Source organism: Dermochelys coriacea, chromosome 9, assembly GCF_009764565.3.
Source record: "Dermochelys coriacea isolate rDerCor1 chromosome 9, rDerCor1.pri.v4, whole genome shotgun sequence".
NCBI lineage: Eukaryota > Metazoa > Chordata > Testudines > Dermochelyidae > Dermochelys > Dermochelys coriacea.
In genome coordinates, this window is record NC_050076.1 from 29,227,858 (window position 1) to 29,242,446 (window position 14,589).

A 14,589-nucleotide genomic window follows, 5' to 3' on the forward strand; every position below is an offset into this window, starting at 1 on the left:
TCCTCTGTAGTTTACAGCCACTTTAACAGCTGTGGATCAAGTATTATCTGAAGGTTAAGAAAAGAACATGTATTACAAGAATTAAGCATAAACTTTAATAGATACAGTTAATCAAATTTAGCACCTGCCAAATCCTAAAAACAAGCCAAACCTGTACTTCATTAGCATTTACAGTGTGTGAGAATGTGGCTACAACACAAATACGGCATGTGTTTGCTAGTTGGTATATGAACTAATTTATAAAGGAAAATTAACAATTCAGGCATGGACATGGCTGATTTAGTGTAGAATTCAAAAAAAAAAGGTCACACCTATGCAAATCATTGGGCCAGATTCATCAACCTTGCTCACTTTACGTAGGCTCTTACTCCTCAAAACACTACTCGGCATGTCTGTAGCTGGAATTTATAGAGCCCTAGATTTGACAAAATACTGCTAGCCTCTTCTGTTGCACAGACACATTATCAACAAAATGGTAACACAGAAGAGAGCTGCTCTTCTACTTTACCGTTGCCACTTATTTTACAGAAATACAATGGGCCAGGTTCTTTGATAGTGTAACTTTAAGTCAATGGTTAAGTTAATTTATCAGATCATTTGACCCTAAACCAGCTCCAAGATAAGCAGTTAAATACAGGGTGAAAAATGTGTCCCTTGACTGTAATTTATTTAAAGTTTGCAGCGTTCCATTGGAGAGAGGGTCAAAATTGAAGAACACAATTTAAGATTTTTTTTAAATGTACTATATTCTTTTTGTAACATTATGACAATACCATAGTTCACTGGTTCACATAAAGGCAAAAGGTAATGTACTGACCACAAACCTGAATTTTAAGGTTTCTTTTTGGCCCTGGTCCTGCAAACTCTTAGGCACATTCTTAACTTTATGCACCTGAGTAGTCTTACTGAGTTTAATAAGCATTTATAGTCTATCATGTAAACTAGTTTACAAACCAAATTCATCAGCAATGTAAAAATCACATTATTGGTTCCTAACCTTTAGGAGTATATATTGTAGAGTAGACAATTTGCATTTCCAATTGGAACCCAGCATTCTTTTGTTTTGTTACATATACTGGGACTTATTTAAACTGATTCTCTGTAGCACTGTTCAACCAAAGATATCACACTGGTATTGAGAGGCTTCATATTTTTAAAGCAGTATGATTTTTTTTTTCTTTGGATGGGTAAACAAGTCACAGAGAGGTAAAGAGACTCTCCCAAGGTCACGTAAAGTATGTCTACCCCACAGTCGGGACAACACACTTAAGCATACCAGAGCTGGCTGACTGAGCTAGCTTGCTAAAAGTAGTGTAGTGTAGCCTTGGCATCATGTTAGCTGCCCATTTGTTTGCCTAGGATCTCAGGCGGGATTGTACTCAAACGGCTAGCCTGAGTTGCAGTTCATGCTGCCATGGCTACCTTGCTATTTTAGTGAGCTATCTCAATCAAAGCTAGCTCAGCTATGCCTACCTGTGCAGTGATCATGCCTACCTGTGCAGTGAGCCCTACCAGAGTCAGTGGCCGAGCCATTCAGAGCCCAGGTGTCTTGTCTCCTAGTTTGTACTGTCAAATAGTAGCCTCAGTAGGTTCACAAATATCCTGCTGAAGCTAAACACCTGCATTAGACATCATAGGCAAACAAAACTTGAACAAACCACCACTGGTTACGAACTGAAGAGTAAATGAGCTTAGTTTAAGTGCGGGTGAGGTTGTTTTAATGTTTCTGACAGCTTAAATTTGATGGGAAAACCTTTTGTGAAAAAACCATTATTATTTCTGAGAATAGTAGTATAATTGCTACTGAATTACTGTCAAAATGTTGATAGTCATGTATTAGTAGTTTGAAAAAAAACCTATCAAAATATCTAATATCTATTTAATGATTATGCAATAAACACATCCTCTGTTCAACTCTCATGTAAAGATTAAAAGAGTGAAACATCAGGGATAATACATAAAATAAGTAATAATCAAAGTTAGTGTAAATACCCCAATGTCAGGCTTGACAAAGCCCTGGCTGGGATGATTTAGTTGGGGATTGGTCCTGCTTTGAGCAAAGGGTTGGACTACATGACCTCCTGAGGTCCCTTCCAACCCCGATATTCTATGATTGTGTGAAACTACTCCATTTATAAATACCAGATATATATCATTTCCATATGGAAAGCACAGAGATGCTTTGTAATATCATACTGAACTGTGTATAATATGGGAAAATACACACTATCTTTTCTGTATTTTTCTTGACATTCATACTAAAGTAATCACCTAAGCCAGCTTCTTTAAAAAGTTTCAAAATTAATATATTGTCTAAAATGTACACATAATAAAATTTGTTTATACCATATCACTGAAGGGTACACTGCAGGTCATTTACATTCTTTCTTAGTGGTCATACAGTGTACACAGTGAGGGGATGGGGGTGTGTTTAAACATTGTTTAAAAATAAATATAAAATAAAATATATAGACTCATCTTCGGCTTTGATTCATTTTTTCTATGTATATATTTTATATATAGTAGGTGTATATCTTTTGTGTAATGAACTAAGGAATATGTCATCTCAAGTTATTTACACATAGCTAATACACATTGCAGTATATTATAGCTTTTCGTGGCTATAGAATGATCTCTTGCAGTGGTTTTCAACCTTTTTTTCATTTGTGGACTCCTGAACAATTTATGAAAACTGACAGAATAGAATTAAACGATAAATGTTGCACATGTTCAGCACAGCATTGGATGCAGCATGAGAAAGAAGCCCACAGTTTTGTGCCCTATGGTAATGACAACACTTCCGGGTTTTGACCTGTGGATGGGGATATTCACATACTTTTGATTGATTGGAAAAAGGGAATGCCTTTTCTGGGCTCTGAAATTTTTTATTTTCATAGTCCCCTTTTATGGACCCTCTTTTATGGTCCCCTTTTATGGGGACCCTCTCAGGGTCCGCAGACCACAGGTTGAAAACCACTGCTCTATTGGGTTCTTAAGGGAAAAAATGCAACTTCTTTTTATGAAAGAGCTGCCAAGCAGTGGCAACTAGTCACTAATCCATTCCAAATGTTCTGGCCCAAAGATTTTTTTATTTTATTTATTGTGTGAGAGTTTTTATATTAAAAAATCTGTTTTTATGAAAATTTTGGGGAAACTTTTTGTGTGCATGGGAAACTTTGTCCCCCCCACCTCAAGAAAACTCCAAATAAAAACCTTTACAGTATTCTATTTTTCCTCTTTTTCAGTGGCAAAGGGAGAAAAAGGGGCAGAAGAACCAATCTGAAATATTTTGTTACAATTTTTGGATTTAAAATGTAGAGTAAATGGAAAAATTGCTCCTTTTTTTTTAAACCTGTGGGATGAAAATGATTTTGAAATTTTTGCACTTTTGTCAGAAATAAATAATCTTTATTCAGTTGGTTTCTAGCTATTGCCAATATTCTCCCCCAGTTAGACTGTAAGCTCCATGAGGCAGAGATTGTGTCTTCCCATTTGTTTGTATGCCTCCTATTAAAACGGGCCCTGATCCTGACTGGGGCCTCTGGGCACTACCACAATACAAATAATAATAGGGATAATTAAAGTAGATAGAGACTAAGCAAGTTAAATAAAAATGTACAGGCCCAGATCTATTATAATCCTCATCTGTTTTCTACAGTGTGGAAACCTCTACAAGGCTATGCTGCAGGGTGAGCACAGCTAAGGATTTGCATGGTTTTTAGAGTTGTGCCATTTGATTTCGGCCTAGAAGTTCTGAGTACTGTCTTTGGGCCCAATCCTGCATCCTTTCTGCAAATAAACACTCCATGGAGTCTGGCGCCTGATCCAATTTACAATGAAGTCATATGGAGTCTTTGCATTTATTTCAAAGGGAATTGGATCAGACCCTCCCTGGAGCACAAATGAACACAGTATAGTATTAATTATGAGAACTTTGGTATGACCGGTAGTGATTGAGGAACAGAGCTAACATTTCATTCAAACTGCCATTATATTTGCACTTTCTCTAGTTTTCAGCTTTTCATCATAACACAAATACTCAAGAAGTATTAGAAATAAAATGGAAACATTTTAACTGTCACTCCCAAATGGCCATAACAGGAAAGCTGCCCCTATGAAAAACATTATCTATTAAATGATGACCCAGGCATTAATGTTCATAATAAAGACAACAGAAGCAACTCTTATCCCATACAAGAGTAATATAGTTACACAAGAAGGCCTTATGAAATTTAAAATTATTTCTAATAAAGCAACAAACAGTTAACATTCACCATTTTACAAATTATCTGCACAATACACTGCAGAAAACATTCTACATTTAAATCTTGTTGCTTAGTTTTTTAAAATGTATATTTAAAGTTATAGGACACCATACTAGTTATAGTTATCATGACTCACTGCTACGCTGCTTTAAATTCATGTTATCCCCCCAAAATGATTGGAATGGGTGTATACACATGGCTTGGACCTAAGGCGTCAGTCAATGGCAATGAGCCTGACAACTCTTGCCATTGGGATTAGCAATGTGCTAGTTCAGCCTTGGTAGCAAGGTTGCTGGGGAAACAGACTTGATGATTGATAACACAGCCTCGTCAGCTTGCACCCTCAGGTGTCGTGGGGTTTTTGCCACGCCCTTCAGCATGATGTAGAGGAACAGCGTTGAAGAGACCTTGGTCTTGCAGTGGGATAACAATGGCTTGATGAGGGTAGATGGATATTGTATAGTTGGATCTGGTCATGCTGTTTTCAAAGATATGCCTTTCAAAACTTTTTCTAGCTATTACTAACACAATGAACAGATTTTTTGTTTAGTGTTATAACATCACATACTAAAAACAACTTTCTACAAGCTCAAATGATGAAAATTTTCAATATAAGCAACCTCCAACTTTGTAGAGGTTTTTTTTCAGTGTTTCTGACATTTGGCCCTCTTTCCTTTGCAAAACTTATCTTGGGGAACATCAGCATGTACAATTGTAATATACAGTATATTTCGCCAGAAGGTCACATTAGATGAGAGACGAATCAGTACTGGAGCTACACAAGGAAAAGAGAAAAACCTGGGAATCACATACACAGCCACTGATGCTACCAGAATTTCAAGTACATGATGAGAATCTTAACAAAATGATAATTCTGGAAAATCAGAAAAGCCTTTTGGCATAATCACTCTGCAGTATCTTGATGAACTCTGTAAAACAGAAATCATTAAGATAATGGGCCAGATATACAACTCTATTGTCTTCATTGGAATTTAGCCCAGTAAGTGCGCACGAATATGATGAAGCATAAGAACACAAAGTACAAGCTAGGAGGATGTTCAGTATGAAACATGAGTTGTATAAAGTACTATTACACAATAAATAGAAATAAATATAATGCACATCTCAGATATACCATTGCTTAAACATGATTCTGCCAGCAGAAAGGAAATACAAAATATTCATTCAAACATGGCAACAGCATATATGTGTGAAGTGACAGGAGTGGGTGAAGTAATTCCTGTATTTAGGGCTGTACACTGTCCTTGAGTTACAGTTAGAGACCCCATTAACATCTGCAGGAGTTTCCATTACTAACAGAGGAAAGTATAAAGACAGATTCATAGTTGGTAAAGTGCTTTGGCCCATCTCAGGATGAAAGGTGATCTATAAATGCATCTATTTTAAAATAGTCACATTATAATGACCTTCCTGCACATTAAGCTGTGGGCACCTTTGGCTGGCTTGTTGGAAAAGGTGTGTGCCCCTGTAAGGGCTAGAGAGCCAGGGAATGACTTGGCTGCAGCTGATGACCAGGTCAGCATGGGGAAGTTGATCCACCCCCCCCCAGGTTTACCAGAAGAGAGGGGGGACTCTAAAGGTCTATGCTGGTGCAGAAAAAGCCCTCTTTTACCTGAACCTGATGGAGCAGCACCCATCTGTGGAAGTAGTGAAATCCCAGGTTTTGTCAGGCCTTGCTGTGGGCATTGTGTTATTTGCTCCTTTCTTGGGGTGCTGGGAAGACATTTTTCCTTCACCGCCAGATTGGCCAAGGTGAAGTGGGGTTTTTCCACCTTTCCCACAGGGCAAACATGAAATGGGAGTTAGGCTATAATATCACATGTCCTTACATGGTTGGGTGGATGTCCATTGCCAGTACTCCTTAGGGAATGGATACAGTGATCAGATAAAGTAGATTGGTAAAGGATTTAAGAGAGCAGAAACAGGAAGTGTTTGGGGCCCCTCCTTCATAGCCACCCCCTAGCTTTTGGTGAGGTCCCAGCAGCCAGCTGGCTGGGGACCAGGATGGATAAGGGGATGGGCTGATGGAAGCCCCCTGGGTATATAGTGAAATGATTATGGAATTGCCTACACTGCACACTTTTATCTGCTGGGTACTCCCAGACATTTAAGAATAAAGTTGTGGCCTAATTACACCACATCTAGTGTCTCCTGTCCTTCTTCCAGCGTATATGGACAATGTGTACAGTATATTTATTAAACCCTGTATTTATTAAGCCCTTAGGAGTTTGTTCTCCTTAGGCTTGTATAACTAGTATTTATATTGAGGGCAAATTATATGTGCCTAATCAAAGGCCCATTGAAGTGAATGGGAGTCATCCGAAGTGTCTAAGGAGCCAAATCTTACTCCCTCCTTCTGACCACAGGCAAAGAGCTGAACTGCAGCAGTAGATCTGTTTCTCTTCCCCTCCTCTTGGCTCCCCCTTTACGCATAGCTGGTTCAGGCAGACTTTGTGCAAGAGACCAAGACTTGGTCGGTGGAGAGCATTCCAGGGCAGGTTAGGAGGTATGAGGCACAGAAACAAGAACACTCCTGAGCTGCTGCAATGGCCCATAGCACTAGCATCAGGGATGAGGGGTCTATCCTTAAATGTCAATTTGGTGGCTTTGCAGAGGGTCTGGGAACTGCACATATTGTCCTTCCCACTCTTCTGACTGTGTCTTAAAAGAGTTAGCAGTGCTGCCTCCACTTAGGGTCCCTGGAGGCTGCACACTTGGAAGCTTGGTCTTCCTATTTTTTTTTTAAAGATTTCTTAATTTTAATCTGTAGTATTTGGGTTTCTTATCCACCTTCTGTTAATTTGTTTTTGCAAATGCTAGACTAGGAACCACATACATTTAGCACCCATTCTCTTCCTCTCCTCCAATAAAAGCCATGACTAAAGAATTATTTAGCAAAAGATTAATCCCCCATTCCCTCTAATTACCAATGTGGGGTTGATTGTTCATTAAAAACACACCACGTGCCCCCCCCTTCTCTACCTCTCCCCTAGTCACGCATCCAAATATACAGCTCTCTTATTTCCTCCAGGATTTGTATAGGCTTAGAACCCCGAGCAGTAGTTTTCCTGCGCTTGTTACTAACGCACAAGCTTCCCTGAGGCCAAAATGATCAAAACCACTGACCAGTGCACCTCCCTTTTCATTTTCTGCTGTTAGAAAATTGTTTTTTCCCCCAGATAATTTCAAAAATAAAACTTGCCACCCTGTGAGGTGGTTATTCCTATGGAACTCATACCCCAGACTGGAAGATGAATTGGCTTTCAGATGCATGAGAAGACAGGGAGATCATCTCTCATCTTAAGATGATATACAAGTATCTAACATACATAAATGGCCTGTCCACCAGGTAGCATTCACAGCCAGCCAACCTGCCAATGGCAAAGATGGATGCTCTCTGGTAGATGAGGCCCTAAATATCAATGCATATATATATAATACTCCTGGTTCAACTTATTTTGTATTTAATGCAATGCAACTACTTTGGATACTATTCAAAGTATAATGGACCAAATTTTGCCTTCAGGTACATATCTCGCATTGGTTTTAACTGAATATCATGTACATATCTGAGAGCAGATTTAGCCTAAATGTAAGGTATTAAATACATAAGTAGAAAGTTTATTTAGGTAATTATCATTTACATATATTTGTCTAATTCTGAGCTATACTTTAATATTAAAATCAATATAATAAATAACAATAATGGTGCCTTTCATTTTCCACAGTGAAAATAAATCCTGGAATAATATTTCTCTGAGTATAATATCTATCTATATTCAGAAGTTAGGGAATAATCCTACAACTCATAATCAGACTCAAAAACTAGTTAAATGTGTCATCTCTAATTTGTGAAAATACTACATTTAGGATAATAATCTCACTGTTATGTATTTGTTTATACCATTCATCTGAAATTATCAGGAACTTTTTCTGAAATTTTTATCTTTCTTTGCCAGACTATTTTGTAAATGGATGATTTGCTTTTGGAGAGATTAGACAATTTTGAATTAGAATTGAACAAAGTTTTCTGGAAAGTTATTAGGTGAATTAAAAAGGTAAGAAAATATGATTATATCATTAGTTTAGGTTTACTCAAAGAGGTGTCACTGTTCTCATTTAGAATGATAGAATCTTAGAAATGTAGGGCTGGAAGGGACCTCAAGAGGACATTTAATCCATCTCCCTCACTGAGACAGGATTAAGTATACCTAGACTATCCCTGACAACTGTTTATCTAACCGGTTCTTCAAAATCTTCAGTGACTGGCATTCTGTAATCTCTTTAGGTAACCTGTTCCAGTGCTTAAATATCTTTTATAGTGAGAAAATTATTTTAAAAATTAGAGGTTTATTGGCAAGAATTTGTCTGCAAATTTTTTTTTATTGGGCCAGATTTTGCTCTCAGTTATTCAGGCGTATTTAGGGGAATAATTCCATGTCCTTCAGGATATCCTTATGATCAAATTCTGCTCATAATTACTTTGGTTAAATATAGAAGTTGAGAGCAAAGTTTAGTCATACATTTTCATTTCTATGATTGAGAGTAGAATTTGACCCAGTAAGTATTATTACATTTTTGCTTTGTGGAGTTTTGAGTGTCCAGAAATACTGAAGAAAATGGAACATTTTTAGGAGTTTGGAAGTTCTGAGTGGATTGAATTAATGTGTTTATTTTTCATTTAGTGCTGTAATTATTCTATGAAAATAATTTTGGCTGATCCTTTGAAGCTTGCTAACAATCTTTATCACAGGATGTCCATATTTTGCTAATATGGGACAGATTCTGATTCTCTTATTCATATAAAGTAAAATTTTATTCCATGAGTAATCCCACTGAAGTCAATAGGGGATATTCATGGTTAAGTGAGAGTAAGACTGGTTCATATATAAACTATGGCCATAAAAATACCCAACCTACATTTAACATAGTGATAAAAATATGTGTGTACAAAGTAATGTTTCCTTGTATGGAATATAACTAATAGAAACATAGATTTATACAAAAAAGTTAATAAATAAAACTGCATTTTATTTCATATATAAACTTTTGCCATGTTTAAAATGAATAATAATAGCAAAAAGGTATGTGAACACAGTCTTGAAGTCCTTAAATCTCAATCTAAGATGAGAATGAGACCTGCATATATCTATTTTCACCATATTATAAATGTAATGATACGTGATATTTGTATCAAGGAAAAATGGATATTTTTCATATTTCAGACATAACTCTGTTCTCCACCATCCCCACCAAATATAATGTGAAAGAAAACAAACATTCTGTTTGACTCTGCTAACACTTTGTATAACAATTCCAAATGGTTAGCTTAGAATTGCTTATGTATGTTGAAAGTAAATTCTGCAGAGTTCATATAATTCACAAATGACATGCTTTAACCTAAGTTCTGAGATCTTTCCAGGAGCATCATGTACGCTTCTTCCAAAGTTCTGAGCTCTGAGGCAGGATGCTAAAAGACTCCAAACTGCCACCTTCTTGGGTTGCTTCAAATAAAAATAACAAACAGTCCTCTTGACAATATAAAAGGCCACTGCTAAATCTTCCAAAGATGATATCTAGTAGATCATTTAAGTACTGTGCAGTAAGCTGTGATGGTCAGGACTGTGGGTGAACTTTGACACTCTTGCTATTTCATATAAAGATTGTTCTAGAAGCATATAGCACGAAAGACATCACTCAATGTCAAAAGACCCAATAGTCTTTTTCATGGATAAACTTAAGTTTTCTGATGGTCGATAGGAAAGGGAGCTCATTTTTGTTGTTAGCCTTGGATGTGCTCTGACATTTGGTGGAATGTATTTTAGTAGCTGCAGGAAATATTTTTTAAACTTTTTTCCAAAAAAACCATAAAGAAAGGGATTCAAGCAGTTGTTGAAGTAAGCTATGCAGATGGTGAAAGGCATAGCTGTATCCACAACATCAACAATTTGGCAATCTGTTATGATACGTAGCTGGATTAATACATCCAGAAAGGTAAACACTTGATGAGGAATCCAGGAAAAGAAAAAGAAAAGTACTATTGCCACAATCATCTTAAAAATCTCATCATTTCTGGTCTTGTTTTTCTGAATTTGGTAAGCCTTCTTCAGCGTCTTCCAGATTAAGGTGTAGCTTGTTAAAATTATCAAAAAGGGAATTAAAAAACCCAACATGTTCTTAGATAAACCTAGCCCAACAGGCAGTGTTGTATTATGGGTCTTGTACCGAAAAGCACAAATTGTCATATTCATATTCTCAACAAAAAATACATCACGGTGAATTAAGACAGGCAAACTAGCCAATCCTGCTAGCAGCCAGATGCCGATGCAAGTTATTTTGGCAACAAGCATGGTGCGCCGAAGTCGGGACTTCATTGGATGTACTATAGCCAGGTAACGGTCAATGCTAAGACAAGTGAGTAGAAACACACTGGCATACAGGTTGAAACTTACCACAGCTGATGCTATTTTACATAAACAGTTGCCAAAAGGCCAGTGGTATTCCATGGCTGTGTAGGCTGCCCACAGTGGCAAAGTCATTAGGAAACACAAGTCAGCCAGGGCTAAATTCAACAGAAAGACACTAGCCACAGTCTTTAATTTCATGTAGAAGCAAATGACAATGACCACCAAGCTGTTCCCAAATATACCTACAATAAAGATGATGCTGTAAACAGTTGGAACCATAATGTATATATAGCCATGCCTTCCTGAAACGGGGCAGTCAACATGGATTCTTTTAACAGTCCCTTCGGTAGATGAATTAAGGCTCATCTTGATCTTTTCAGCTGCACGTTGGTTTCAGGCACAATATAAACTTTATCTGGGTGAAAAAGAAAAAAAATCACGAGTGAGGATTTTTTGGGGTTTTTTTGCAATTAAATTTCAAGATTGTACCTTACGTAGCAATGATGAATCCAGTTCACTGAAGGAAATTTTAACTACACTTCTAAGGAAATGAGGATGTGAGGAAATTAATCTAACTTTTCATTAACTGAACATCTCCATTTGATTCAGTTGAAGTCTGGGTTACTGGCCAAATCCTTAATGAGCCCTTGTTCAGGCAAAATTCCTCTTGCAAACTGATGGGGAAACATTTTCCTGTTCTTTATATTTCTCTCAATGTGTGCTGTCTTCTCTTTTTGTATTAATGTACCCTGGGCTACACATGCTTATTTTATGTATTTAACACTACCAAAATCCTTAATTCTTTTAACCTCTTATCATTGTATTTATTCTATTTCATTTTACACTCCCCCGGCCATATCCTGCCATCATTCTTTATGAAATCAGAATTTCAGCACACAAATTGATGTCGGGATAGGACCTTTGGTTTCTTTCAGGTGGAAGCAAACATTCAGTGGTGTGTTCTAGGAGTACAAACTCACAGGTCTATTTTCCCCAGAGCCTTTGCACAAAATTCCCATTGACATTAACTGCCTCAATCCTGTAGTTGTTTCTTGCCTGGAACTCTTATTGACTTCAGTGGGAAATTCACACAGAGAATTTCTATGTAATTGGACCTAGGTGGAAATGATGCAAATGGAACAGGTAGAATATAGCTGTTGCTGCATAGGACCAAATATGGAGTATGATAAAAGTTGTGTATGATATTTAAATTCCCTGCCCAGCTTTGCTCTCTTATTGAGCCAATGACGTATCTCACCCAGCCCTGTTCTCTGATTTGGGATGAGATCTAAAGCCAGGTAATGAATTAAGGGCCTGATCAACTCTCGTTGAAATCCACAAAAATCTTTCCATGGACTTCAGTGGGACTGGATTGATCCTCTGCAATGCACTGCCCAATACCAAAGCCGTAACAAAAGAAAAATCCAGCTAAGGGAATCCTCAATACTAGCCCACAAACAGTATGAGGCAAAACTCAAACAAGGAACAAACACAATGCCCAAAATGTGATACATAATGTCAGTGCTGTTCTGGAAGGTAAAAACCACTCCACTCCACTGCATCCAATTAGATACAGGAAATTTTTTTTCTTCCTATCCCCAGAACTGGAAGTCAGCTGTTTCTCTAAGCAAACCAGCAGGTATGGTTTATATACCACATTCTTTAGTGGAGAACAGCAGGCTGAAACTGACAACACTCAAATGGAAAAGTATTACTTATAAATTGCCTTAATGCATACAAAAGAAATGGGGAAAAGAAAGAGGATGTGTAGCGGCGTTCCACATTTTTCTGTGGTTCTGTAAATAAAAAGGAAAGTTTTCATTTAGCATAAATGATTCCTTTATTTCTATGACATTATCTTTCTAATGTCATTGCAGTAAATACTAAAGATAGTAAATTTCCATGGTTCTGAATGTCCTTGCTTTCTGTTCCAGTTCAGTCATGGGAAAAAACTAATTTTAACCACCTAAATAAACAACTTTGAAATGCAGTGAGAATTTTGTCTCTGTCCCAACAAGCTGCTCTCTGGAAGCCATGGCAAACTATATGAATTGTGTTGAAGAGATTTGCTTTGCAGCCTTCAGATGTTTACCAGCATTTCTAACTCTCTGAATGTGCACAAAACCCAGAAGGCCAGAGCCTCAGCTGCTATAAATTGTGATGGCTCCATGGATTTCAATGGAACTATGCCTGCTTACACCTGCTGATGGTTCAGCCCACAAAGGGTTTGTTCTTACAAATGCTAAAATGATATTTTTCATAACATTTTAATTGTAAATGTAAAATTCTGAAGTGCTTACTCAGGTAATACTATTAAGAAGGTCAATACATTTTTGTCAACTGAACTGAACATGTGTAACGACTTTAGGATTTTGCTCAATATTGATAGCTTCTTTTTAAGGCAAGCTAAAACTCAGATTCAGTATAATTTTCAATGAGGCTGCAACTTAAAGCAGAAATAGCTAATGACTATATGCAAAAAAGCCTCCCTGTGATAATAGGTAGGGAATAAAAAACCCCCCAGGTAATTACATTTTAGAAGAATCTTCTGTCTATCCAGGCTACTTTTTCAATAATCATAAAGATGATGTACCAAATGGACCAACTTACTCGGATGTCTTTTAGATTCTATACTTAGATGTCATGTTTGCTAGTTCATACAGTAAATATGATACATGTGCCATAGGCTAGAGTTTTATCTAAAGCTGTGAATTCAGGCTAGGTACTTATTTTGTTCTATGGTATCTGTCCTCTAATGTTCTTTCGACATAGTAGTTTAAGCCTAATTTCTTACGACTATTTAGAGGTTACATAAGCAGAACTGAGTGGGTCTTACAACTTAGTGATCTGTTGCATTCACCAGGACTGTAAACACATAAACCACTTACAAATTACACATCCCAGTCATTTAGATTGAAAAATATGATGTTTAATTGACAATGGAAAACAAATCTGTAAAAATCCAGGGCCAGATTGTTTTTGTCCCACACTGAAACCTTTAGAAAGTTTTCAGGGGAAGGAATCACAGCTCCTGTTACCTCTTCAGTTAGTGCCTAAATATGGATCTAAGTGCCTAAATTTAGGAGCCCAAGTGTGAAAATTTTGGCATAAGTCTACTAAAAATATGTTCAAGCTGCGTAAACATGTGCAAATTGTGTGAAGTCTATTTTATGGGGCACCTTTGGCTTTGGTAGGGCTTCTGTGGTGTGCAAGAACAGGCAACGAAAAACTTCAGGGACTAATACTGATACTTTGTTGTTGCTCGCTATTTGTACTACAGTAGTACCAGAGGTTCCAATTAAGATCATGCTAAAAGTTTTACATAGACACAGTGGGAGACACTTTCTGTCTCGGAGAGCTTAAAACCTAAATACCCAAGACAGACAATAGGAGTATTATTTTCCCTTTTTTTAAAAATGGGAAACTGAGGCACAGATAAATTAAAGCTCAGATTTTTAAAGGTATTTAGGTGTTCTGTTCAGTGTTGCAACATCTACCTGACTTAGAAGTCTATGGGCTTGTCTACTGAACTAAAAGGTACCTAGTTTGTACCAATGTAGTCCTGTTAGAAGAGGACTAAGTTAACGCGAACGATGTATCATGCTGGCAGTGCCCGCATGGGGGAGTTACAGCACAACACTTTGGTGCTCACTGCAGTGCAGCATAGAAATAGCCTCAGAGTATGTCTACACTGCAGTTGAAGGTATGATTACAGTTTGGGTAGGCATACCCATGCTAGCTTTAATTTAGCTAGCATGCCTGAAAACAGCAGTGAAGACACAGTGGCTCCTTACCCAGGATTCAAGGGAGGCTTGTAAAGCCTACACAAGCTGCCATCACACCTCCGAATGCAGTGTCAACATAGCCTAAGTCTCACTGAAAGTTAATGGGATTTA

At 37.4% G+C, this 14,589-nt stretch overlaps 1 protein-coding gene across 3 annotated transcripts in view; it reads right to left on the reverse strand.

Moving 5' to 3' along the window:
• Nucleotides 1-2,284: 2,284 nt before the first annotated feature.
• Nucleotides 2,285-14,589, reverse strand: part of AGTR1 (angiotensin II receptor type 1) — a 49,794-nt gene continuing 37,489 nt past the window's right edge. For all 3 annotated transcript variants that reach the window (XM_038417340.2, XM_043492463.1, XM_038417335.2), the window contains exon 2: nucleotides 2,285-11,108. In XM_038417340.2, the coding sequence (XP_038273268.1) occupies nucleotides 9,980-11,059 (1,080 nt within the window). In that variant the 5' untranslated portion in view covers nucleotides 11,060-11,108 and the 3' untranslated portion in view covers nucleotides 2,285-9,979. The remainder of the gene's footprint in view (nucleotides 11,109-14,589) is intronic.